Here is a 27,625-nt window from a genome sequence, read left to right as displayed (position 1 = left end):
TCCCGTGCTCCGCCAGAGCCGCGACGCTTGGTTCCGGGACTAACTCGCCCTCGACATCAACAATCACCTTCTCACATTGGCTTCCTTTTACGTCAATCAATTCTTGCTTTTTCTTTAAAAGAACTCTTCCAAATTGTATTCTTCTGTTATATTTATTGTGTTATTCTTAGATTCGAACCTGTTCTCTTCATCGTGTTCACAGAATCGTTAAGATGCAGAATGAGGACATTCGGCCCATCCTGTATATTCTAGACAAAAAACACGAATCTGAAAACCATTGATACGATTTTAAATGAAACTTTCCACGCTACACTACTTATAGTATAGAAATACAGAAACTGAAAGGTACATCTCTTTGAAGTGTGCAGTTTGCTAAACAGGGCCTCCAGTTTCTGAAAAAAAAGTAGAAAATTGAGACGTAGAAAATAGCAGCGGGTATAAATTAGTATGCCCTTTTAGCCTGTCCCACCACTCAACATATTCAGGGCTGATCATTAAACATAGTATCCTGTTTCTGCTTTCACCCCTTATCCTTTGACCCCTTTGGTGGCACAGTGGTTAGCACTGCTGCCTCACAGTGCCTGTAGACCCGGGTTCAATTCCCGACTCAGGCGACTGACTGTGTGGAGTTTGCACGTTCTCCCCGTGTCTGCGTGGGTTTCCTCCGGGTGCTCCGGTTTCCTCCCACAGTCACAAAGATGTGCGGGTTAGGTGAATTGGCCAAGCTAAATTGCCCGTAGTGTTAGGTAAGGGGTAAATGTAGGGGTATGGGTGGGTTGCGCTTCGGCGGGTCGGTGTGGACTTGTTGGGCCGAAGGGCCTGTTTCCACACTGTAAGTCTAATCTAAACTATGTCTAACTCCTGCTGGAAACATTCAATGTTTTGGCCTCAATTACTTTCTATGCCAGAGAATTCCACAAGCTCACTACTCCCTAGGTGAAGAAATTTCCTCTCATCTCAGTCCTAAATAGCCTACATTGTGTCTTTAGACTGTGACTTCTGGTTCTGGACTCCCTGGTCATCAAGAATGTCTTTCCTGCATTTATCTTGTCTCGTCCTTTTAGGATTGTATAGGTTCCTATGAGATTCTCTTTTCTTTCTTCTAAATTCCAGCGATATTAACTAGCTGAAAGTAACCCCAGCAAAGGGGAAAATTCTGGTCATCTTCCAATCCTCTCCAGAGCATATTGTCCTAATAAAATATATAATTGTACTACTCATTACCATTTCTCCACATTAAGTTCTTCTGTTTGCAACATTTCTTGCAATTCTCCTAGCATGTACATACTACAAAGTGGCTTTTTCTTAGACAAATTATCTATCCAGGTAACCACAATAATTTCATACCAAATGTGTCTGCTTTCTAAATTCATTCAGGAGAATGTGGGCTCAGCTGGCTGGGCCAGCAATTAATGTCCATCACAGAGGTGGAATGAGTGGAGAGTGTCACGCCCCTGGGAGTGGTCATCCACAACAAGCTTTCTTGGACTCTTCATGTGGATGCACTGGTTACAAAGGCCCAGCAAAGTCTTCTTCTTCAGGCAGCTGAGGCGAATACCGTTGCCAACTTTCACAGGTGTGCCATTGAGTCATCATTCAGTTCAATAAGAAATAAGAAATAGGAGTGGAAGTAAGTCCATTCGGCCCATCAAATCACTCCACCATTCAATCACAGCTGATGGGCATTTCAATGCCACTTACCCGCACTCTCCCCATATCCCTTAATTCATTACGAGATTAAGAATTTATCAAGCTCTGCCTTGAAGACATTTAACGTTCCGGCCTCCACTGCACTCTGCGGCAATGAATTCTACAGACCCATCACTCTCTGGCTGAAGAAATGTCTCTTCATTTCTGTTCTAAATTTACCCCCGCTAATTCTAAGGCTGTGCCCATGGGTCCTAGTATTTCCGCCTAACGGAAATAAATTCTCAGCGGCCACCCTTTCTAAGCCATGCATTATCTTGTAAGTTTCTATTAGATCTCCCCTCAACCTTATGAACTCTAATGAATACAATCCCAGGATCCTCAATTGTTCATCATGTGTTCAGCTTACCATTCCAGGGATAATCCACGTGAATCTCCACTGGACATGCTCTAGTGCCAGTAAGTCCTTCCTGAGGTGTGGGGCCCAAAACCAGACAGAGTATTCTAAATGGGGCCTAACCAGAGCTTTATAAAGTTTCATCAGAACATCACTGCTTTTACATTCCAACACTCTTGAGATAAATGACAACATTACATTTGCTTTCTTAACCACAGACTCAACCTGCAAGTCAACATTTAGAGAGTCCTGGACTAGCATTCCCAGATCTCTTTGTATTTTGGCTTTATGAATTTTCTCACCATTTAGAAAATAGTCCAGGCCTGTATTCTTTTTCCACATTGCAAGACCTCACATTTGCTCACATTGAATTTCATCAGGAATTTCTCGCACCACTCTCCTAAACTGTCCAAATCTTTCTGCAGCCTCCCCACCTCCTCAGTACTACCTGCCTGTCTGCCTAACTTCGTATCATTGGTGAACTTTGCCAAAATGACGCCAGTTCCTTCATCCAGATCATTAATATATAAAGTGAACAGCTGTGGCCACAACACTGAACCCTGCGGGACACCACTTGTCACTAGCTGCCATTCCGAAAAAGAACCTTTCATCCCAATTCCCTGCCTTCTGTTAGACAGCCAATCCTCAATCCATGCCAGTAGCTCATCTTGAATACCATGGGTCCTCACCTTACTCAGCAGCCTCCCGTGAGGCACCTTATCAAAGGCCTTTAGGAAGTCTAGGTAGATAACATTCACTGGGTTTTCTTGGTCTAACCTACTTGTTACCTCTTCAAAGAATTCTAACAGATTTGTCAGGCATAACCTCCCCTTACTAAATCCATGCTGATTTGTTCTAATCCGACCATGCACTTCCAAGAATTTAGAAATCTCATCCTTAATGATGGACTCTAGAATTTTACCTACAACCGAGGTTAGGCTAATCAGCCTCTAATTTTCCATCTTTTGTCTTGATCCTTTCTTGTACAAGGGGGTTACAACAGCGATTTTCCAATCATCTAGGACTTTCTCTGACTCCAGTGATTTTTGAAAGATTACAACCAACGCTCCTACTATTTCTTCAGCCACCTCCCTTAGAACTCTGGGATATAGCCCATCCGGGCCAGGAAATTTATCAATTTTAGACCTTTTAGCTTTTCTTTCTAGCATTTTTTCTTTTGGAATGGCTACCATACTCAACTTTGCCCCTTGACTCTCCTCTCCTGATAAGGTGATGGTGTGCCATCTTCCTAAACTGCTGGAATCAGATGGGTAAGTACACCAACAGTGATATTAGGAAAGGAGTAAATGTTTCTTTACTGAATGTCTTTTCAAAGTCTGTAACTAAAGTTCATCATTCTTAACCATCTGTCTCTTCAAATAACTCAATAGGGTTTGTCAAGCTGTTTGATCCTTATTTTGATTTCATCTTTGACAATAATCTCTGGAAGTTTTCTAATTTGTCTGCAGCCCTACAAGATAATAATAATTGCATTTAAAAGTTTTGGGAGGTCCTTCAAGTCATGGCAGGCACTATATAAATGTAAATACTCTAACTAGTTTTAAACTTATCCGAATCTTACTTACCTTTGTGCACAGTTGTGTTAGAGTCATAGAGTCACAGAAATGTACAGCACGGAAACAGACCCTTCGGTCCAACTCGTCCACGCTGACCAGATATCCCAATTCCATCAACTCCCACCTGCTAGCACCTGGCCCATATCCCTCCAAACTCTTCCTATTCATATACCCTTCCAGATGCATTTTAATTGTTGCAAGTTAACTCAAAAGTGAATAAAGAGTTTTAGACTGGTTTACTGAACAAGATTTGGAGATGCCGGTGTTGGACGGGGGTGTACAAAGTTAAAAATCACACAACACCAGGTTATAGTCCAACAGCTTTAATTGGAAGCACATAGCTTTCGGAGCGACGCTCCTTCATCAGGTGATTGTGGAGGGCTCAATCCTAACACAGAATTTATAGCAAAAATTTACAGCGTGATGTAACTGAAATTATACATTGAAAAATTGATTGTCTGTTAAGCCTTTCATCTGTTAGAATACAGTGATAGTTTCACTTCTTTCATGTGTAAATCACAAAACCTTTTTTTTAAAAAGTTGCATTCTCAGGTTAGCTGTTAACAATGGTGATAGCTAGACGATATGTTGAAGGTGTTGGCCCCCTGTGTTCTCTGTTTTTGCTATGATGTTTAGATTGATTCTAATCTAAAAAGTGAGATAATGGAGTTTTACATAAATTCATGCAGTTTTTGAGCTCAGAGTTCTACATGAATGCATGCAGTTTTTGAGCAAAGTATAATGTAACTCTGCAAGTACAAATTCACCCCACAAAATATATGTGTGCATGTGGGTCTTTGTCTGTCTGTGTGTCTGTGTCTGTCTGGCTTGGGGGTTGTGAGTGTGAGAAAGTGTATGTGTAATATCACCATTATGCATGGGGCCACCTCCGACCTTGTACATGGCAGGTACTCATGTGACTCAGCCAACGTTGTCTATCTTATACGTTGCAGGCAAGGATGCCTGGAGGCATGGTACATTAGGGAAACTGAGCAAAGGCTACGACAATGGATGAATGGGCACCGCACAACAGATAGGAGGGTTCCCTTCCAGTTGGGGAACACTTCAGTAGTCCAGGACATTCAGCCTCAGACCTTCGGGTGATCATCCTCCAAGGTGGACTTTGGGACAGGCAGCAGAGAAAATTGGCCGAGCAGAGGCTGATAGCTACGTTCCGGTACCCATAGGGAGGGCATCAACCAGGACCTTGGGTTCATGTCACATTGCAGGTGACCACCATTGCACTATACACACACACAGATACTCCTACACACATACAGGCACTCCTATACACACATACACACGGACACACATACACACAGACGTGCACACAGATACCCACACACACCCTTACAGACACACACACTACCCCTCACAGACTTAAGACACTACACACACATTTATGTAAATTTATGTATAACTCCGTGATCTCACTTTTTAGATTAGAATCAATCTAAACATTAGGGCATAGACAGAGAACACAGGGGGCCAACACCTTCAACATATTGTCTAGCTATCACCATTGTTAACAGCTAATCCGAGAATGCAACTTTTTAAAAGAAAGGTTTTGTGATTTACACCTGAAAGAAGTGAAACTATCACTGTATTCTAACAGATGAAAGGCTTAACAGACAATCAATTTTTCAATGTATAATTTAATTGACATCACACTGTAAATTTTTGCTGTAAATTCTGTATTACGATTGAGCCCTCCACAATCACCTGATGAAGGAGCGTCGCTCCGAAAGCTAGTGCTTCCAATTAAACCTGTTGGACTATAACCTGGTGTTGTGTGATTTTTAGCAGTTTTTTTGGGTTTCAGTACAGATTCCAGCATCTGCAATAATTTGCTCTTGCATTGTTTTTACTGGTGGTGGTTACTGGTTTCCTTTTTTTTTAAAAAAACAGAAACGTCACAGTGATTTTAGTGGTGAGAATTGTGCGTAATAGCACTCCAGAGTACACAAAAAAAACGAAACACTGAATATCTCATCCACAACTTGGGGAGACACAGTATCATTTAGTATTGGTGACACTGATCGATTGCAACAAGTTGCATTATCCAATGGACAGACGGCGCTCTCACCCTCGGCTCAGCCTATTGGTGTCCAGATGAAATGTTTCTCCTGTCGGTTTATGAAGCCGTCAATCCTAATGATCCCGGCCGAGTGTGACATGCAGCAGGACGTCCGATAGGGTGTCCAAGTCTGCAGTTTGGTGTGGGCGTTTAACAGCAAAAACATCCAGAAAAATCTTCACTGTAAGTGAATAATGTGAAAAGCGAATCGGCCGCTGTTTGTTATAGGGTCAGAAATGACTGCGATGACCTTCCAGGATTAGGGGATCCTGATAATGTGCGGGAATAAAAATGGCAGCGAGTGGAGGCAATCGCCAAATGCCAGGACAGGACGGAAATGCAAGCCTGAGGAAGAAGTGGCAGGAATGGGCCGACAACCACAGGCAGTACCAAAGGTCCAATCCTTTCAGCGGCTCCCACGCGGTCACTCTGCGCTTGCAGAGAGGGGATGAAGAATACGGGCGTCCCAAAAAGGGATCCAAAACAGACCAGAGAGGTAAAGACGCACATACCCACATCGGGAAAGAAGTCGAAGAGTTGCTTTATGTTATTAGAAGGTACGGAGAAGCCGGGCCAGGCGGGAACATCTGCATAACTTTCGGGAGATTGTTTGATGCCTACGTGACAATTTCCAATAAAGTGGTGGGAATCCTGCTACGAGCGAGAAAACACGGTCTGGTTCATTTTGAAGGGGAAATGCTTTGGCAAGGAAGGGATGATCGCGCTCTCATCACGCTGCTTGAGTGAAGATAGATTTGTGGGAAATGAGACTTTGTGAAGTTGCACTTTTTGATTGTGGTTGCACTGCAGTGAAGCTACGCATATTTTAAGCCTTATTTTGAAAAAAAGACTCGACACATCAAAATCTGATTGTATTTATGACCTGAAATGTGAATCTGTAGCAAAAGAAACAAATGTTTTCAACTATGTACAGAATATATTTTCCAATGCAAACAAACTAATGCGGATGCTGCTAAGATAGAATTGGAAAATGCTGGAAACACCCAGCGGGTTTGGTAATATCTATGAAAAAGAAACAGTAAATGTTTCGGGTCAATGACCTTGAAAGTATTGTAAGATTTGCCAAAACCTGCCGGCAGTAATGTATAGAATCAATAAAGGTTTACTGTACCAATAGAGGTCCATTATTTTTACAACCAAACCACCCTGACTACGTGACAATTTCCAATAAAGTGGTGGGAATCCTACTCCTGCACTGGCCCTCCTCTACCAACAAATCAAAGCCACCCGCCACCTGGAAGAACAACCTCGGGATCTGAGAATCACATGGACTTCACCAGTTCCCCGATCTTCCCAACCCCCGCCTTGTCCCAACTAGATACTATCCTCTTGACCTATCTGATCTGTCCATCTTCCTTCCCACCTATGTGCTCCACCCTTCTCACCAACCTATCACAATCACCTTTCACCTATAGCCATCCCACTCAACTTCACCCCAGCCCCACCCCACCCCCCATTTATCTCTCAGCCCCCTTCCCCCTCCACATTCCTGATGATGGGCTTATGCCTGAAAAGTCAGCTCCTGCTGCTGGGATGCTGCCTAACCTACAGTGCTTTTTCCAGCACCACGTTTTGACACTGGCCATGTTCCCAAATTCAACTAGTCCCACTTGCCTGCATTTCACCTATATCCATCCAAACATTTCCTATTCGTGTTCTTATCCAAATATCTGTTAAATGTTTTAACTGTTGCATCGACCACTTCCTCTGGCAGTTCATTCCACACATGGTCCACTCTCTATGTAAAAGAAGGTGCCTCTCATGTCATTTGTCAAAATTGCTTAATTCACCTTTGTTTTGAACTCCCCCACCCAAGGGAAAGTACCCTTGCTAGTCACCTTATCTATGCCCCTCATTTTATAAATCTCTATAAAGTTACAGCTCAACCTCCTACACTCCAGTGAAAAAAGTCCCAGCCTATTTGAATCAGATTTACTTATTGAGAGCAAATTGGTCAGAGTGTTGAGTACAGGAGTTGGGAGGTCATGTTGCGACTGTACAGCACATTGGTTAGGCCAGTGTTGGAATGTTGCGTGCAATTCTGGTCTCCTACCTATCGGAAAGATATTGTGAAACTTAAAAGGGTTCAGAAAAGATTTTACAAGGATGTTGCCAGAGTTGGGGGATTTGAGCTATAGGGAGAGGTTGAATAGTCTAGGGCTGTTTTCCTTGGAGCGTCGGAGGCTGAGGGGTGACCTTATAGAGGTTTATAAAATCATGAGGGGCATGGATAGGATAAAGAGACAAAGTCTTTTCCCTGGGATGGGGGAGTCCAGAACTAGAAGGTATAGGTTTAGGGTGAAAGGGAAAAGATATATAAAAATCTAAGGGGCAACGTTTTCACTCAGACGGTAGTACATGTATGGAATGAGCTGCCAGAGGATGTGGTGGGGGCTGGTACAATTGTAACATTTAAAAAGCATCTGGATGGGGATGGAGGGATGTGGGTCAGGTGCTGGCAGGTGGGACTAGATTGGTTTGGGATATCTGGTCGGCAGGGCAAGTTGGACCAAAGGGTCTGTTTCCATGCTGTACATCTCTATGACTCTATGACTCAGTAGTTATGAAAGGATACTAATGGCCCAGGTTCAAATTGATTACTTTCTAACTTTTGCATTTATATTTTTCCAAAATTTGCAGTCATTTTCACAATATAATGGTGAGGGAACAAACCTTTTCTTACAGAAGGATACAATGCATGAAGTCCATGAAGGGCTGATTGGACTATTCCTTAAATTTCCATTCTTTTAGTTGAGATAGAAATTATTGCAAAGCTAGAATTATATAATTCCTAGTGTGGAAGCAGGCCATTCATCCCATCAAGTCCACACTGACCTGAAGAGCAGACCGTGCAGATCCACCTGTCCACCCCACCCTTTTCCCAGTAACCTTGCATTTTCTGTAGCTGACCCACATAGTCTGCACATTCCTGGACACTTTGGGCAATTTAGCATTGCCAGTCCACCAAATCTGCATATCTTTGCACTGCAGAATGAAATCGGAATGGTAACTGTACAAGGTCTGCTTCAATTGATACCAACACCAAAAGCTGAAAATGTTGAAAACACTCAATAGGTTGTGCAGCATCTGTGGTGTAAGGGATTCCATTCCTTTCCTCACTAAAATCATGTGGACCCCAGAAGTAAAAGAAAAAAATACTTGCAACGTTTTCGGTTAACCTTAAATTTTTCAGTTGATTAAACCAACAAAACCATGGTTCAAACCTCTATATGATTTGAATGAATTAAAGTCATTCATATACAGCCTGATTGTTAATCGCCAAGTCTGAAGATAAGTCCTGATGCTTCAACAGTGTCCTTTCTTGTCAGGTCCCAGTCACACTATCACACACCCAGGCCTCAGAACTATATCCAGTTAACAGCCTGCAGGATCACCTAATCTTCATAACTTTTTATCTTGGTATTTAAATCTCCTGAACTATAGAACTGCAATGTAAGAGACAATTCCTGCTGTTTATACAGCAGAAAGATGATGTGGCTTCCCTCGTGATGGGTGTTTAGCTCATAGCATTGATCATGTACTCATTTGTCTTCCATTCTTTCCAGGGATTGGGATTCATTATTGCAGTTAGTTTATGGAATTGTCCAATTGTTAATGTTGTCCAAACTGATTATGAGTCTCAGTTTCAGTTTACTCATTCCGTCTGTGCATCAAGATTAAGTGGAAAGAACAAACAATTTGACATGTCGCATTTGGTTCTTTTTGTTTTAATGACCCTGTATCAGAAACAGTTTTTATCCTGGTAAATATGCAGGGCTCAGCTGTCCTTTTCACTCAACACATCTTGCATCTAGCAGGAGTAATAGGTCATCATGTCATTTGACAGGTGCATCTTTTCTGTAATAAATCTCACTCATTAACTATTTATCCTGCACTTGTTACTCACCTTTGTCATATAGATCACATTAGAACTGTTTTTAATTCTATATCATTAGATAAAGCAGTGTTATTCGTAATAAAAAGTAGTCCGCCAAGTCTAATAAACAGACTGTAGCGGAATCCATACCAAGTTTTAATTCTTCTAACTGACTGCATGGACAGATTATATCTAAGCTGAATCAGATACCCGCTTTCTAAAGCGGAAAAGATGAGGAACAAGCAAGGATTCCTTTCTTATACATATCATGTAAAACTGATAAAAAAGAAAAAATATATTTTGCATTAGCTTATGTGTGCGGGTGTTACACACAGTGAAAGACAATAGGTGTATAAATCTTTGTTCATTTTCCATCACCAGGATGAAAGGAAATAGCAGAGTGGGAAGTAACAAGCAGTGCCCTTCTTCAAAACAAACGTGATGGGGAGGACAGGGATTAAATCAAAATAGAGTTGGAGGGGGAAATAAAACACTCCAATTCCCTGCGGTGCCCCCCTCTCCCTAAAACCTCTAGGGTGTTGGTAGACACCACGTGCTCCTTCTCCAGAGACACCTGGGCATGTACGTAACCACGGAAGAGGGCCAGGCAATCGTCCCCAATGACCCCCTCCACGGCCCACAGCCTGGACCTGTTTACGGCCAGTTTGGCCAGGCCCAGGAGCAGACCCACGAGGAGGTCCTCTGACCTACTCACCCCTCTCCGCACTGGGTGTCCAAAGATCAGGAGCGTAGGGCTCAAGGTGCAATGAAAAACAGAGAAGATTTTTAAGAAATTCAAAAAGAGAGCGCAAACACCCACACCCCATATATACATGGTGCACGGACTCCACAGCACCATAGAACAAGCAGTTGAGTTGGGAGTCCGTGAACCACCGCAATCTGTGATTGCAGGGGACTGCCATGTGCAGCACCCTCCACCCCAGATCCCCAAGAAAAAGGGGGAGGACTCCCATGTAGAGAACCCTCCACTGGGGATCCTCACTGCCCAGTGGCAAATGGGCACACCAGGGCATGTCCAGGCGGTGGACTGATGCAAAATATATTGGGATGTGAAGCCATGGGAAACTTAAGTGGACAGTGAGAATTATGAATAAAGTTTCATTTACCTATTGGAGGTTTTTGTGGAAATATGATATCTGACATAAACTCACAAGTATATAGAGTCATAGAGATGTACAGCACGGAAACAGACCCTTCGGTCCAACTCGTCCATGCTGACAAGATATCCCAACCCAGTCTAGTCCCACCTGCCAGCACCCGGCCCATATCCTTCTGAACCCTTCCCATTCATACACCCATCCAGATGCCTTTTAAATGTTGCAATTGTACCAGCCTCCACCACTTCCTCTGGCAGCTCATTCCGTACACGTCCCACCCTCTGCGTGAAAAAGTTTCCCCTTAGGTCTCTTTTATATCTTTCCCCTCTCACCCTAAACCTATGCCTCCAACGCTCCAGGGAAAACAGCCCTAGCCTATTCAAACTCTCCCTATAGCTCAAATCCTCCAACCCAGGCAACATCCTTATAAATTTTTTCTGAACCCTTTCAATTTTCACAACATCTTTTCAATAGGAAGGAGACCAGAATTGCATGCAATATTCCAACAGTGGCCTAACCAATGTCCTGTACAGCCACAACACTTCCCAACTCCTGTACTCAATACTCTGACCAATAAAGGAAAGCATACCAAACACCACCTTCACTATCCTATCTATTTGCAACACCATTTTCAAGAAGCTATGAATCTGCACTCCAAGGTCTCTCTGTTCAGCAACTCTCCCAATGCCCTTACCATGAAATATATCAGTCCTGTTAAGATTTGCTTTCCCAAAATGCAACACCACACATTTATCTAAATTAAACTCCATCTGCCACTTCTCAGCTCATTGGCCCATCTCGTTGTAATCTGAGCTTTAGGATAAATGGGCAATGATAAAATTAGAAATGTTACTCTGTTGTTCAAAACAACAATATTTATCTCCATAAAGTACATAATTCGAAGTTAATGATAAAACTGGAAGTCAGTTGAAATAATAGGGCTGTGAAGTCCTGTGGGTTCTGCAATCTCAGCATAGTTTATGGGGGAATTAGTAGATATAGCACAACTTTTAAAAATCATTTGCAGTACTGGACATTTTTTATGGTGGTTCCAGGCACCTCCTTAATCCCTGCTTTCTGCAAAAATTCTATTCTCCCAGTTTCTACATCTCTGTTATGTGTATTCTGATGATGCCACTTCCCACAGAGATGTTTTTTGACATGTCTTTTTATGCCACTGAGGATCTCCCCCACTCTAGTGGACAGGGTCATCAACCTCAATCAATCCCTTTTCTGGCACACCTAATTTCACACCACCTCCCTCCAAGAACTACAATAGGGTTTCTCTTGCAGTAGATTTTATCCCACCAGCCTGCATATTCAAAGAATCATTCTCCCCCATTTCCATCACCTTTAGCATGTGCCACCATCAAACACATCTTCCCCTCCCTCCCAGAGTACTGAAGGTATTGTTCTCTGCCATACACTGGTTCATTATTCCATCACTCTTAACATTTCAAGCCCTTCCATGGCACTTTCCCATGCAGTTGCAGGAGGTGCAAAGTTGCCTTTTTAACCTCCTCACTGTCCAAGATCCCAACGATAACTTTCAGGTGAGATTGTGATTTACTTGTGCTTCTTTCTAATGGTCTCCTGCATTCACAGCTCACAATGTGTCTCCTCTATAACACCATAAGACATAGGAGCAGAAATTAGGCCAATCAACCTACAGAGTCTGCTCTGCCATTCAAACATGGCTGATAGTGGAAGTTGAGAAACCTATCCCCCTGTAAACCTTGATCTCCTTGATAATCAAGAACCTATCTGCCTCAGTCTTAAATATACTCAATGACCTGGCCTTCACAACCTTGTGTGGCAATGAATTCCAAAGATTCACCACTCTTTGGCTGAATAAGTTTCTCCTTATCTCCATTCTATAAGGTCTTCCCTTTACTCTCAAGGCTGTGCCCTCCATCCTAACCTCTCCTACCACAATGGAAACATCTTCCCAACATCCACCATTCAATGTCCAGACCATTCAATATTCTGTAACTGAATATATTAACAGACCAAACACAGTCTGGGTGACGGTTTGTGGAACACTCCCAGGCAATGCCTAATTGCTCTTTTTCTTCCACTTGCCCCTCACCTTTACCAACACCACAAAACCTATACTATTTCTACCCATTCTCAGTTTCAAAGAAGTTATACTGTGCTTGAAAGGATAACTCTGTTTCTCACTCCAAATCTTTGATACCTGTTGAATTTCTCCAGCACTCTTTTTCTTTCCAATCTCTGCCATCTGCAGTATTTGACTTGTTTTTAAGAGTGTGCTTTTAATGGAATAAATACATGCAAAAGCTCAAGTATTTTATCAAACTATGAATTAATCATTTCCTGAGGATTAATCCTTTAATAAGATATCATATTCACAGAAAGACTTTAGTATCACATTTTGCTCAAATTTTTTGACTTGTATTCATCAGAACATTTCATAAGAATACCAATTCAAGGGGAAAACCAAAATGTAAACTGCATGATGGAGTTTGGTTGGCAAGTGCACGCTATGCTGCCCACTGCTGTTAATATTTTAGGACTTGTTTTTAAAAAGCTGTAACAATTTACTTCCAAAATTAAAGAAGCACAATCAAAAATTGACAATGTTACAAAACAGTATTTGACATTATTTTTAATTAGCACCTTTTAGAAAAGTTATAGAGATGAACATGTTGGTAGTGTGGTGGCAGGCCATGAAGGAATTTGAAAATTTTAAAATTGACACAATGTAGATCCAAGGATTGATTTATAAGCTAATGATCATAAGAACAATGATGAACAAAATTGATCATTTGTTTTGAGCAGATTATGTATCACGTTAATAAGTAGAATAAAGAATTCAATTTTATACCTCAAATTAAACAAGATATGTAAAAGACACAAAACACAGAAGTAGGAGATGCTGTTCATTATCGTACACTTTTGAATATTGAATGATATAATAAGTGATCATCCAGACATAATGTAATGAGGAGTAATGTCTGACAAGCCTGACTTTCCCAGTAGCAGAGAAAATACAAGTTTTGCTTTGGTACCATGCTTTCGTGAGTCTCAACTCGTGATCCAGTAATTCTAGGTCAGGAAAATGGAAAATATGTTTCAAGCACACCCAATTCACACTGGCCGAAGATACTCATACCAGTTTCTGATGCTGTCACATCCCCATGTAGTCTGAGCATCTGACTTTTCCTTACAATGTGGAAGGAGGCCACTTGGTTCATCGAGCCCACATTGACTCTGGAGAGTATCCCACCTAGAATCACCCCTTACTCTATCCCTCTAACTTTGCATTCCCATGGCTAATCCATCTAACCTACACATACCTGGACACTGAGTAATTTAGCACAGCCAATCCATTTAACCTGCACATCTTTGGACTGTGGGAAGAAACAGGAGCACCCAGAGGAAATCCACACAGACACAGGGAGAATGTGTGCAGTTTACACAGTCGCCCGCGGCTGGAATCAAACCCAGGTCCATGTTGTTGTAAGGCCGCCATGCTAACTGTTGAGCCACCGTGCCGCTCTAAGTGTGCTTATACCAAAATTTAATATTTTAAAATAGAAACCAACTAGGCAACAATTGAACACCCTTGTGACCTTAAAGGACAACTTATAAACTGCAAAACTACCTCATGAAAACATACTTCAGTTTCCAGGTTACACCTCAATGTTGTATTTGCACACTGCTTTTTCACGATACTGTCTAAACATACCAATTCTGCCCAGACTGGCATCCCAACTTTCACTATCCACAAACCTCCACTGCCAACACACTGACTCTCTAAGAGATGTAGTTTGCCAGTGTTTGAGACATTAGGGTAAAATCCAGCATTTCAGAGGTGCCAAAATCTTATAGTTGTGAGCTGAAAATTAGATTTCAGTGTTAACACATTTAAGAAAATGCAGTACAGTGGATCAGAGAATACTGCATTATAAAAGCTTCAAGTAGCTATGGCACAGAGAACACCAGCAATTCAACTTGTAATGCACTTACAAGCAATGGCTTGGATATTCTGCAGTGAATGCAGAATATAATTGTATAATGATTCTATTTTTATATTCAAATTAATGGACTTTATAACTGTTGATATGTTAGAACAAACAATTCAACACAAGATGGTGGCACAGTAGCGACTCATGTTTACGTTCTATCTGTAAGAACACATTATACATTTTCTGAATGAATTAGTGTGCTCTCATATTCAGTTTCATAAACTGAGAACAAAAATTTGTTACGATATCTGAAAACCTAATCCATACCAATGTAGTCATGTACTAATAACTTGCCATATACAAGATATTTATTGCACATGGAACATTTTCACACACTTAAGGTTTACTGTAATGTTGATACAATTAAATATTTAAAATGGTATTTAAGACAAAACTTACATAACAACATTACATAAATAAAGTTCTTCAGTATTTCCAATTTTACATCTAGCTAAATTTACTGATTGTGTGCATGCTGACAAGTTTAACAAGTCGTTGTTTCTCACTTACACATAAGTAAATTTTGAAGTTTTTGTTAAACTGTCCAGAGAACTGCTACAGACCTTCACTTCCTAAATGAAAAGTTATGAATTTGAAAAAACAGAAACCGAGTAAATGGATTTTTTTTCAATTCTGATGGGCACAAATTAATTCTTGCTCATTAAATCAAAAGCTGATCCAGATCAAAGAGCAGCTGCAGTCTTGAAGTCTTCTGGAAGTATCTGCAGTGGAACTCAACTGCATGGATATAGTATCTTCTATCATTCACTCGTCCGGAAGAGACTTTAGATTTTCAATCAATTTGTCAACCTTAGGGTGGGGGAAAATGTCTACAATGTAATAAGTGAGATAAATGTACGCAAAGCATAATCTATAATTGATACTGGGTGAAGCAGTGTGATCTTTGTTGAATCTTTCAGAGAATTATTTTAAAACATAGCTGGCACTGTTGACATTATAATTTCCTCTCTGTATTGCCTATGCAAGATGAATTTGGGCAATTTCAATCCAGTTTCCAGTAAGCATGCAGCATAAAACAACCCATTATTATGTTTGATTTGGCAATTGCCTAGAAAATAAAAGCCAGGTGGTTTCACGCAAGTATAGAACCATTTAACTTCAAAGTATGGAAATCAAGTACAATAAATTTTGATTAAAAGCCTTTTTCAGTGTCTACAGAATATATCAAGAAATAGTAATTGAGGTCAGGAATTTATCTGGAACATAGGAGGAGGCCAATCAGCTTTGGTAGCCTGTTCCACCATTCAAAAGATCATGGCTGGTCTGATTGTGGTCTCAATTCCTCTTTATGCGCCCTCTTGCTTTCTTATCTCATACCTGGGTTTCTAAAAACAAGAATTGTTCCTCCAGTGTCATTAAGGACAGACTAAAGACTGAAACTGAGTGTTCACTAACATTAAGAAGAGCATATCTCAATAAGGTCATAGTGTAAATTGACTTACATTTTCACCTATCATATAATGAACAACAGAGACAATATACTTACCGTAATAAACCAGTAGGAATTAACTCGGTAAACCATTCTCGATATAAATCCCATCTGACTGGCTGGAGCCAATACGTGCAAGTGCAAGTGAGTTATTGTACAGAATGGGGGCAGGTGAAAGCCCAGCCTGTAAACAAATCCAATACTTTTGTAACAATTCTGATGATAATCTGGGATAGCACAAAGAACACAGCATAAAGCTTCAAAGAGAAAGCTGAACTAAGGCAATTAAATTCATCCAGAAAATATTAAATTTATTCATGTTAAAAATTGTAGCTTCAGTGTAATTTAAATAATAAACTTGTGAAAATAATGCAACCAAAGTTATAGGTAACTTCAATGTTTATTGTAAAATTAAAAACGAAGAGATGTTAATGTGCTGGGTGTTATTTTAATACTATTTTGTTATTGCCATTTGCAGTCCTTTACAGAATGTTTAGTTGGACAGAGGGAATAATTATTCAGTAGATTACATCACAGCACGTGCCTGCGAGTAGCGTGTAAATAGGCAATACTTCTCACAGTAACTGTGTGCTAGCTTCCGTAAGCAAATATAATTTGCTCAGCTACAAAGTGAATACCAACACATTTCAATTAATGTTGCTTCACACAATTCAACTTAAATATTCACTAAATCAAGGTTTATTATTTTTAAATGGTCGGAGCTTTGTGCATGCCTTTTTGGAAGATTACATAAAAAAAACCAAAGGTAGCTATCAAACAAACAAATGTCATAACCATAACTTTTTCAGAATCATATTTGGTTATCAAGCACCCCTTTTATATTCTGGAGTATGTACATACCTTACATCTGCCAGGTCATTCATGCCATTTTGTTGCAGTACACTTTTTCCAATGTTCACCATCTTTTGAACTATTCATTAAAACAATTTTGTAATTAGTTGTAGCATAACATAACCAAAAAGCATGTACACTAAAAGCAACATGTAAAATAAAAACAAATAATGTAAAACTACAATTTACTTTTCATAATTTAGAACATAGTCCTCTCCCATTTTAACAGCCAGTTGTTCAATCACTTTCCAGGCATACGCAGGCAATGGGTCAATAAGGTACCTTACCACATCTTATTCCTACTACTGGGACACTGGCAAAATTAAGTAGCCCACAAATAAAGGCAGTACCTAGTAATGACAACATTAGGACAGGAGTTAAACTGAATGATCACTGATCATCTCGTCCCTCTGAAATGCTAACACAGAGCAGACAGCAGTCACAACAGCAAAACACGGCAAAATCAAACAGGAGAAAATTAATATTGCATCCAAAGGCTTACACAAGTCTGCTTTGTATTTTAAATAAGAATGTGGAAAATTGCCTAACTGCTCCGTACACAAAAAACAGAACAAATCCAAACCAGCCAATTGCCACCCTATCAGTTTATTTTCAATCATCAGTAAAGTGATGGCCGGTGACATCAACAATGCAATTAAGCAGCACTTACTCAGCAATAACCTGTTCAGTGACACCCAGTTTGGGATCCACCAGGGCCACTCAGTTCCTGACCTCATTACAGCATTGGTTCAAACACGAACATTGGTGAGGTGACAGTTATAGTCCACATTCAGTTGAGTATGGCAAAGCACCCGAGCAAAACTGGAATCGATGGGTACTGGTGGCAAACTCTTCACTGGATGATCTCATACCTGACACATAGGAAAATGGTCATGGTTGTTGGAGATCAATCATTTCAGCTCCAGAACATCTCTGCAAGAGTTCCCCAGTGTGGTATCCTCAGCCAAACCAACTTCAGCTGTTTTATCCGTTCCCTCCATCATGAGGTCAGAAGTGGAAATGTTCGTCAATGAGTGCACAATATTTAGCACCAATTGTAACTCCTCAAATACTGAAGCAGTCCATGCTGAAATACCACAAGATCCAGACAATATCCAGACTGGGCTGGCAAATAGTAAGTAACTTTCACTCCACACAAATGTCAGGCAATGATCATCTCCAATGAGAGATAATGTAATCATCACCCTTCGACATTCATTAGTGTCACCAACACTACTACACCATCATTCCCCACTCTCAACATCCTTCAGGTTACCAGCAACCAGAAAGTCAACTGGACTCATCACATAAACACAAACAGCAGATCAGAGGCTAGGAATTCTGCAGCAAGTAATTCACCACCCGACTCCCCAAAGCCTGTCCACCATCGACAACGTGCAAGTCAGGAGTTTAATGGAATACTCCCCACTTGCCTGGATAGGTGCTACTCCAACAAGAAGCTTGACAGCATCCAGGACAAAGCAGCACTCTATCTACAAGCAATCACTCCCTCCAAGGGCAATGCTCAGCAGCAATGTGTACTATCTACAAGATACATTGCAGAAGTTCATGGAAGATCCTTCCAAACCCCTGACCACTTCTGTCGAGAAGGACAAGGGCAGCAAATAACACGGGAACACCACATCTGCAATTTGCCCTCCAAGCCACTCAGCATCCTGACGGAAATATATTGCGGTTCTGCGACCGTCACTCGGTCAAAATTCTGAATTCCCTCCCCAAGGGCATTTTGGGTCAAACTACAGCATATGAATTGTGATGGTTCAAGAAGGTAGCTCACCAGACAATAAATGCTGGCACAACAATGATGCCCATGCCCACAAGTGAAAAAGATCAATTTAATATCCCTCCACTTTGTTATTAGTCCATCCAAGACAGTGCAATATTATGCACAGATAATTGGGTTTGCTAAATGTGATTCAAATTACTGAAAATGATCACTGAAGACAAGTACTCAGCACACTGAAGACAAATACTGTAGCTTGTGCGCCATTCCAACCAGAATACATCCCTCATTCTGTGTAAACAAAAGGTCATACTACTGCTGATACTACAAAGCATCAAATATTACACAAGGAAAAATAAATCAATATTGCCACATATGCAATCCACATACTGGGGTATTTAGGTAAACTATAATTCAACAGAAGCTGTTTACGAGACAAGGGTGCTAGCAGAAGCTTGTGCTGGAAATGGAAATTAAATAGAATTTTCAGATGTGACCATAACACAATCATATCACCAAACGAATCATTTATATTTAAGACTTAATGCATCTCTTGCATTTTAACTTGCTCTTTGGCCTATCAGAGTTCATCCAAAGAGCTGTATTTTTGAAGTACGTTCACAAAATATATTTGTAAAGCCTCTACAAGCACAGTTCAAATGAAAGATAATGAAGTGTTGTTATATGATCTGAACAACAAAGTGAATGGAATCTCACCTACTGATATATGCTCCTTCTTCAGAGACTTGCAATTTGCAATGTGTTTTCTTGGTACAACAAGATAATGATGGGGCGCACCAGGGCGAATGTCCCTAAAGCAAGCAAACTGGTCATCCTGCACAAAAACAAGTTAGCATTTTAATATCTCTGATGACTTACTTAATGAAGATCATGTCACTTAAGAAATAAATGTGGTCTTTTGGTCATAATTATTTTTAATTTCTCAGCTATATATCCATTTGATACAGCTGGTTAAAATATAAAAGCAAAATTCTCCATTCATTCAAGATCTGAATTGCTGGGAGTGGTTAGGTCTACCATCATAGCATATACTTTCTTTTATTCATTTATAGGATTTCACTAGCCAGGCCAGCATTTAATGTCCATCTCTAACTGTCCTCAAAATAGCAGAGAGATGAGTTTTTGAACTGCTGAAACCACATGATGGAGGGAGGGGATTCTTCGATTTTGGTCCAGCACTCATAGAGGGACAGCAATACAGTTTCAAGTCAAAATCATGTCTGACTTGGAAGATAAAATGTTGTTTGTAGTATACCATGCTCTTGTTCCTGTAAGTGATAAAGGTTGCAGGTCAGGAAGGTGGTTTCGAAGGTGTCTTGCAGGCTGCTATGGTGCAGCTGTCATCAGGCACTGGCATTATAAGGATTGAATGTTTAAAGTTGCAGATAGGGTGCCAATCATGTTCTGACCTGGATGATGTTGGGCTTCCTGAGTATTGTTGGAGCTGAACTAATTTAGTTAAGTGGGAAGTTTCTGTCTATTTTGTAGATCCCTCTTCAATTTCAAAATGCTCTATATAATCTAGCTGTTTGACTGGGCTTTTTTTCCGTCCTTGGCTTCCCCTTCAACTTGGGCAACTACCCTATAAAGAGTTGTAAAGGATTCTTTTGAAAGTGAGGCTTCCACACAATGCAAAATGCTGCATTATGATTTGTAAATATTCTAAATGTAAATGTAATTGTAAATTATTTTTAGTTGAAGGTTTATCAGATTAGTTGCCCAAAGTTGGAGAACCTATTCCCATTCATAATATAATCAAGACCCACAGGGCACAGATTTAGTGTCTTTGTAAAAGAAGTAAATGCAAGATGAGAGAGAACTTTTTTCCCACGATGAGATATTAGGGTCTGGAACGCACTGCCTAGATGTGGGGCAGATTCAGTTTTGGCGCTCTGGAGTGCTTTAAATGACTATTTGAAAGAAACCAATGTGAAGGATTATGTAGCAAAGGAAGATTGTGACTGCACCATTTTAGCTTAGTGCCAATGAAGTGAATGGTCTCCTTTAGTGCCATAACAAAACTGCAATTCTAATACCAATCATGTGAAGCAGTTGTCCACACAAAGCAGGAAAAATCCAACCAGCCAATTATCACCCCATCAGTCAACTCTAGATCATCAGCAAAATGATGAAAAGGGTCATCCACCATGCTATCAAGCAGCACTAAGCAATAATCTGCTGGTTCTTAATTTGGCTTTCGGCACCACTCAGCTCCTGACTTCATTACAGCATTGATACAAACATGTGCAAAAGATTTGAACTCCAGAGATGAGGTAGAAGTGGTTGTCCTTGATACCAAGGTAGTATTTGACCAACTGGGGCATTAAGGAGCCCTAGCCAAACTGGAGTCATTGGAATCAGGAAAACTTTCCACTGTTTGGAGATATTGCTTGTATAAAGGAAAATCATTGTGGTTTTTCCAGATCAATAACCTCAGTCTTGAAACATCCCTGCAAGAGTTCCTCAGGGTTGTCTCCTGGTCCATCATTATCTATTTCAATTACCTTTCTTGTATCACAAAGTTAGAAGTGGGAAGGATCATTGATGATTGCAAATGTAGCATTCAGCACCATTTGTGACTCCTCAGATAGTGCAGCAGTAAGTGTCAATATACAGTAAGACAACAGGGCTCACAAGTGCCAGCCATGGATTACCTCCAACAAGGGAGAATCTAAACCATCATCACTTGACATTCAGTTTGTATTACCATCGCTGAATCCTTGATTATTAACATTTTGTGGTTTGCCATTGATCAGAAACTGAAGTTGTCCAGCTATATAACTATTGTGGCTACAAGAACAGATCAGAAACTCAGGAAATAAAAACCAAAAGTACTGCGGATGCTGTAAACCAGAAACAAAAACAGAAGTTGCTGGAAGAGCTCAGCTGGTCTGGCAGCATCTATGAAATCAGAGTTAACCAGTTCAGAGGAAGGGTCACTGGACCCGATGAAGTCTGATTTCACAGATGCTGCCAGACCTGCTGAGATTTTCCTGGAACTTCTGTTTTGTTTCAGAGATGAGGGATCCTGCATTGGGAAAGTTGCTTGCTAACTCCCTAAACTTCACCACCGTATTCAAGGTACACATTGGCATGACTGAATTCTCCTGACCACTTGGATGGCTGCAGCTTCAGCACTCTAAAAGCTTCATAGCGTTAGGTCAAAGCAGTCTATGTGACTCCCACCACATGGAGTACCTTCAATATTCAATCCTTTTACTGAGGCACAGTAGCAGCAGTATATATCATATACAAGATTTACCAAATACAGGGGAACATCACTACCTACAAGTTTACTTCATTTCTAAGCCATTAGCCTCACTCTGAATTTTCTTTTCAGTCAGTCATGGGATGTGGGCATCTCTGGCTAGGCCAGCATTTATTGCCAACCTCTAATTGCCTGGAGGGCAGTTAAGCATCAACCATATTGTTATAGATCTGGAGTCACACATTGGCCAGACCAGGTGAGAATAACAGAGCTCCTTCCCTAAAGGACATTAGTGAACCAGATAGGTCTTTCCCTGATAATTGATAATGATTTCATGGGCGTTACTAAACCCTAAACCAAAATATTTATTGAACTGAGATTCCGCCATCTGCCATGGCAAGATTTGAACTAGGTTCCCTGGAACAGTAGCTCAGTTTCTAGATTTACAGTCTAGCAAAACATCACTAGGCCATTGCTTCTCCCAGGCAAATATATCACTGTTCCTTTAATGTTGCTCGGACAAGATCCTATAATGATTTTCCTAATAGAACTGTGGATCTGCCTGCACCAAATGGACTGCAATGGTTCAAGAAGGCAGCCTGAAGGCAACATGTCACAAATATTACTTGCCACTTGTCAGTGAAAACCTGTCATTATCCAGGTGCATTTGAACTTGGATTGATGCAGAATCTGATGAATCTCAAATGATTCTAAATATTGTGCAATCACCCTAAGGAACTCCTGCTGTGATGTTCTAGAGCTGAGATGACTGATCACCAACAACTACAACCATCTTCCTTTATGTCAGGTACAAGTCCAACCAGCTGAGAGTTTGCACCCTGCTTCCCATTGCTTCCAGTTTTGCTTGGGCTCCTTAATGCAACACCCTGGTTGAATGCAGTCTGGATGTCAAGGGATATCATTCTCACCTCGCCTCTGGAATGCAGCTCTTTTGCCCACATTTGAACCAATGGTTTAATGAGGTCAAGAGCTGAATGGCCCTGGTTGAACCCAAACTGGGCATTGCCGAGCAGGTTATTGCTGAGCAGCTGCTGTTGATGGCACCTTCTATCACTTTACTGATGATCAAGAGTAGATTGATGGGCTGGTCATTAGCCGGGTTGGATTTGTCCTTTTTTTTGTGTACAGGACAATATGTGTACCTGGGCAATTTTCCACATTGTTGGGTAGATGTTGTAATTGTACTGAGACAGTTTGGCCAGAGAACTGGCAAGTTCATTGGGCTTAAGTCTTCAGTACTAATGCCTGTGAATGTTGTCAGGGCCGTACCACCATCTTACCCACAAATACATTTTGTTTTCTCACACACACACATACAAAGTTTGTGGGTGAATTTGTACTTGCAGACTTACACATTATTTTGCTCAAAAATTGTATGAATCCATGTAAGAATATGTAAATCCAATTTTTAGATTAGAATCAGTCTGAACATTGGGGCACAGACAATCTCTCACCTGCAGTGCATTATCTGGGCCAACATAGTTAAAGTTCACATGAGAATGTAACATTAAGAATGTTCTGCATGCCCATTCTAAAAGATCAGCGACTTAACAAACAATCCAAGTATTTTTCAATATATAATTTCAGTTACATCACACTGCAAACTTTTGCTATAAATTCTGTGTCCTACGATCTTATACTCCACAACCACCTGATGAAGGAGCAGCATTCTGAACTAGTGCTTCCAAATAAACCTGTTGGACAATAACCTGGTGTTGTGTGATTTGTGACTTTGCCCTCCCCAGTCCAACATCTGCGCCTCCACATGCTTTTCTTTAAACAGTCACAGGAAATAAAGTTAAAAATCACACAACACCAGGTTATAGTCCAACAGGTTTAATTGGAAGCACAGTAGCTTTAGGAGCATCGCTTCTTCATCAGGTGATAGTGGAGGGCTCAATCCTAACACAGAATTTATAGCAAATATTTACAGTGTGATGTAACTGAAATTATACATTGAAAAATTGATTGTTTGTTAAGCCTTTCATCTGTTAGAATACAGTGATAGTTTCACTTCTTTCATGAAAGGAGCGTCGCTGGTGTGCTTCCAATTAAACCTGTTGGACTATAACCTGGTGTTGTGTGATTTTTAACTTTGTACACCCCAGTCTAACACCGGCATCTCCAAATCATGACAGGAAATAAATGTTTCAAACACTTCCGCCCCCTCACCCAATGCAGCAAATCCACCGACTCCTCTCTATTCCCGATTCTACAAAAGATGCATTTTTTATCAAATTCCGGATAGGCCGCTCCCGAAGCCCCGGCCTCAGATCCTTCTGCGGCCGCAACTGGGCCCACAGTGTCCCCATCATCCCCGACACCAACCGCCGCCATGGCAACAGCGCCGATCAATGGAGCCCAGAGATCACCGATCCGCACCGATCCATGGAGCCCAGAGGACGTCCATCCGCACCGACCAATCGAGCCCAGAGAACACCGATCCATGGAGCCCAGAGGACGTCCATCCGCACCGACCAATCGAGCCCAGAGAACACCGATCCGCCCCGACCAATCGAGCCCAGCGAATATTGATGCCTCGCCACTTCTGGTGAGACTGCTGCTTCCGGGGACAGAGGTTCCTGAAAGTGTTCAGCAGCGTCTGAGCGAAGAAGTGTTTACTTATTTCAATCCAAACGACTTGGTCATTATTTTAGAATGTATGCCCTAACTCCAGACTCCCCTGCCATTGGAAATATCCCACCTACATTTGCCCTGTCAGAATCCTGTTGTTTGAATTAGATCATTTTTTTATTCTTCTAAATGCTGGAGAATAAAGGTCCAGACATGAGGATCATTTACCATGGTCCTAAAGACGATACTTTATAAAGAGTGAAATGTTAGAAACTGTGGAGGACCAAAGATTCCTGAGGGTCCAGGAATATGGAGCATTCCAATGCTTTGAACCAATACAGTAAAAATATCAAAAAGGCTCAAAATATTGGCCTTTATACCCATAGATCCAGAATACAAGTCGGGCATTGGCTGTTCAAATCCATGCTTCAACCTCCCCTGAAGGACTATAAGTGTTAGAAACAATATTACTGTCTCCGAGCAAGTCCAGCATTATTTGCCAGAATACAAATGTATGGTTTAGGAGTGGAAGGAGGCCCTAAAGCATGCTGCCCACTCAAGGCTGATCTGCTTATGTTTGGAATTCTACAATCCCATCTCCCATTTTCTGAGGTAGTGAGTTTCAAAGACATCCAACCCTCAGAAGAAAAATCATTCTTCTTCTCCCTGACCTGGAGAAGGGTGATCATTAATTTTAAGGTGTCTAGTAGGCCTGGACTCACCTTCCCAAGAGCCGTCAGGATCTTATATACTTAAAGCAAAACACCCTTTGCTGTTCTCAACTCCAGTGGAAAGATCTTTCAGGGAGTGAAATTAAGAAGCAAAATTACACTTAGAAGTTGGAAGCTGTTTGTTAACTTCTGCCAATGACCATTGACAATGGGTTGACTCATAATTATAAAACAGACTCATAAAACTTTGGTGAACCAAAGTTATTATGGGGTGTGGGACATATGCAGATATATGGAGAATGAGCCACAAAGTCCTATGGAACAGGCTCAAGGAACTGCCCTACCTTTGTAGCTATGACCAGACTTCATTTGCTGAAATATGAGAAAAATTACATGATTGCAAATTTCCCTTTTATTTAAACTACTGTGATGTTCTTCCAATAGCTATCTTTCTGTTCTTGACTTTTGCCCTAATTTGCTTTATATCTTCCAAACTGTTTTGGTTTTCATTCTTAATGGAGCAGAGGGCATGTTGGTAAGAGGCTATAGAATCCTGCAGGACACATCAGGAACTCTGGACTGAATCATGCTGATAATGGGAAGGCAATCGGGTGGAAAAAGCAAGAGGGCAATTGGCTTGTTAATGTTACGACACAGGGTAAACCCCTCTGCTAATTTAAACCAGCAACACAGAAAAAATTCCCCACATGCTGTAATCTGTTAAAATTCAAGAGGCAAAGTACTATCCCAAAGCTCAGTATTTTAAGTAGAAATTAACAACTTTATTTTTTAAGTCTAACAGAGAACATTTTTTTTAAAAGATATTTTTATTAGAAATTTAATATTTTGACAGATTTACAAAAATAAACAGAACTTTCAAGCACAAACATTAATATAAAAATAGATCTTAAATATATAATCATCAAAATTCAAAGGAATGATACTAAAGAAGAAAGAAAAACAATGAAACTCAGTTAACTACTAATCTAATCCACAATTATCCAGAGTGTATAGTTGAGTCACTTACATCCTTCAAACAAGAGAAAATGTTCTCTAATACACTCATAACAGTATAATAAAAAGGAAACTATTTCCAAACAATAAGAACAAAAAAAAATGTTTGAATGGAGATCCTCCCCCTTGTTCTCAGGGGGCCTTACTTCCTTTCTAAAGGTCCACCATATCCTCTCCCAAACAGTGTCCCACCCTTGACCCGGGCGCTCCTTAATAGGATTTAGATATAATACCGAGCTAGAGTTAACAGTGAGCGCCCCACCCCCACCCCTCCCCACCCATACCTGAGTATATCTGATAGCATCAATGCCACGTACAAACACACATAACTATAAAATTACAACTCCAACAGATTACAGTTAAGTATAATAACATAAAATAGCAAGGGAAGACAACCCTGCTCCCAGAAGCAAAAGTAAAGTAAAGTATCCACTTCTCCCCACGGAGTATGGAAGAGGTAAGCCAACATAAATTGTCTCTTACGATTTATTTAAACGAGTCTAAAAGTTCCTTAGCCTCTTCTGGTGATCTAAAATTATACTCGGATCCTTCATGGGTAAAGCATAACGTCGCTGGGTAGCGTAAGGTGTATTGAATATTTAAGTTCCTTAGACATTTCTTCACCTCATCAAACGCCTTCCTCCTTCGTGCCAAAGCCGGGGAGAAGTCCTGAAATAACAATCTTGGATCCTTCATGGATCATGGCTTTAGGATCCTTTCCAAGATTTCTGGAGGCGTCCAGGAGTATCTGCCTCTCCCTATAACTCTGCAGCCGGAACAGGACCGGGCGTGGGCGCTGGTTTGGGCCAGATCCGCGTACTGCGACCCGGTAGGCCCACTCCACCCTTACCCGGTCAGTTTCAGCCCCCAGGTTTAAAAGCTGGGGCAGCCATCGCTCCAGAAATACTACTAACTGTCCTTTCCCTTCTTGTTCAGGGAGGCCCAGAAGACGGATATTCTTTCTCCGATTTCTATTATCCAGGTCATCCATGTAGATTTCAAAGGCCCGGACTCTCTGCTCCAGAGCTCGCATCTGTTCTGCAGCTGTTTGTGCTGCAGCCTCGGAGGTCGTGGCCTTTAGCTCCGCCCCCTTCACTCAGCCCTGTAATTCCTCGAGAGCCTGGCTGTGCTTTTGTAACTTTTCTTCGAATGCATTCCATCTCTGTCGGGATTCTGCGATGAAATTGACGAGTGTCGTTTCCAGCCTGGCAATCATCTCTTCAAGGCCTGTTTTTACATCAGCTGCAGCCGGAGGAGGAGAGGAGGGTGGGGGAGGGGTCTTTGTTTTCTGAGAGCTGCGGGATCCCTTTGGTTTACTCATTATCCACTTAATATTAAACTGCTTAAATATAATAGTAAGCAGC

General features: G+C 41.1%; 2 protein-coding genes across 2 annotated transcripts; one reads left to right on the top strand and one right to left on the bottom strand.

The window, feature by feature from the left end:
- Positions 1-5,761: 5,761 nt before the first annotated feature.
- si:dkey-29b11.3 (actin-binding Rho-activating protein-like) lies at positions 5,762-6,833 on the top strand. The gene has a single exon (XM_060821208.1). It carries the CDS (start codon positions 5,990-5,992, stop codon positions 6,443-6,445), a length of 456 nt encoding a protein of 151 aa, XP_060677191.1. The 5' UTR covers positions 5,762-5,989; the 3' UTR covers positions 6,446-6,833.
- Positions 6,834-13,519: 6,686 nt separating this feature from the next.
- On the bottom strand, positions 13,520-24,463 carry hint3 (histidine triad nucleotide binding protein 3). Its single transcript, XM_060821207.1, has 5 exons — positions 24,175-24,463; positions 19,470-19,587; positions 17,018-17,087; positions 16,214-16,340; positions 13,520-15,516 (listed from the first exon to the last, which is right to left on the bottom strand). The coding sequence occupies exons 1-5, from the start codon at positions 24,448-24,450 to the stop codon at positions 15,472-15,474; spliced, it is 636 nt and encodes a 211-aa protein (XP_060677190.1). The 5' UTR covers positions 24,451-24,463; the 3' UTR covers positions 13,520-15,471.
- Between the last annotated feature and the right edge of the window lie 3,162 nt (positions 24,464-27,625).

Source organism: Hemiscyllium ocellatum, chromosome 3, assembly GCF_020745735.1.
Source record: "Hemiscyllium ocellatum isolate sHemOce1 chromosome 3, sHemOce1.pat.X.cur, whole genome shotgun sequence".
In the NCBI taxonomy this organism is placed as follows: Eukaryota; Metazoa; Chordata; class Chondrichthyes; order Orectolobiformes; family Hemiscylliidae; genus Hemiscyllium; species Hemiscyllium ocellatum.
Note: the sequence above shows the minus strand (reverse complement) of the source record. Positions and strands in the feature narration are given on the sequence as shown.

Excerpts from the sequence above, each read along its gene's own strand:
- si:dkey-29b11.3 (XM_060821208.1), top strand. The coding sequence starts at position 5,990 with ATGGCAGCGAGTGGAGGCAATCGCCAAATGCCAGGACAGGACGGAAAT.
- hint3 (XM_060821207.1), bottom strand. The coding sequence starts at position 24,450 with ATGGATCGGTGTTCTCTGGGCTCGATTGGTCGGTGCGGATGGACGTCC. Across the intron at positions 16,341-17,017 it reads AATGACCTGGCAGATGTAAG|GCTGGGCTTTCACCTGCCCC; the intron begins GTATGTACATAC and ends ATTTGTTTACAG. Across the intron at positions 15,517-16,213 it reads ATTCCTACTGGTTTATTACG|GTTGACAAATTGATTGAAAA; the intron begins GTAAGTATATTG and ends CCCCACCCTAAG.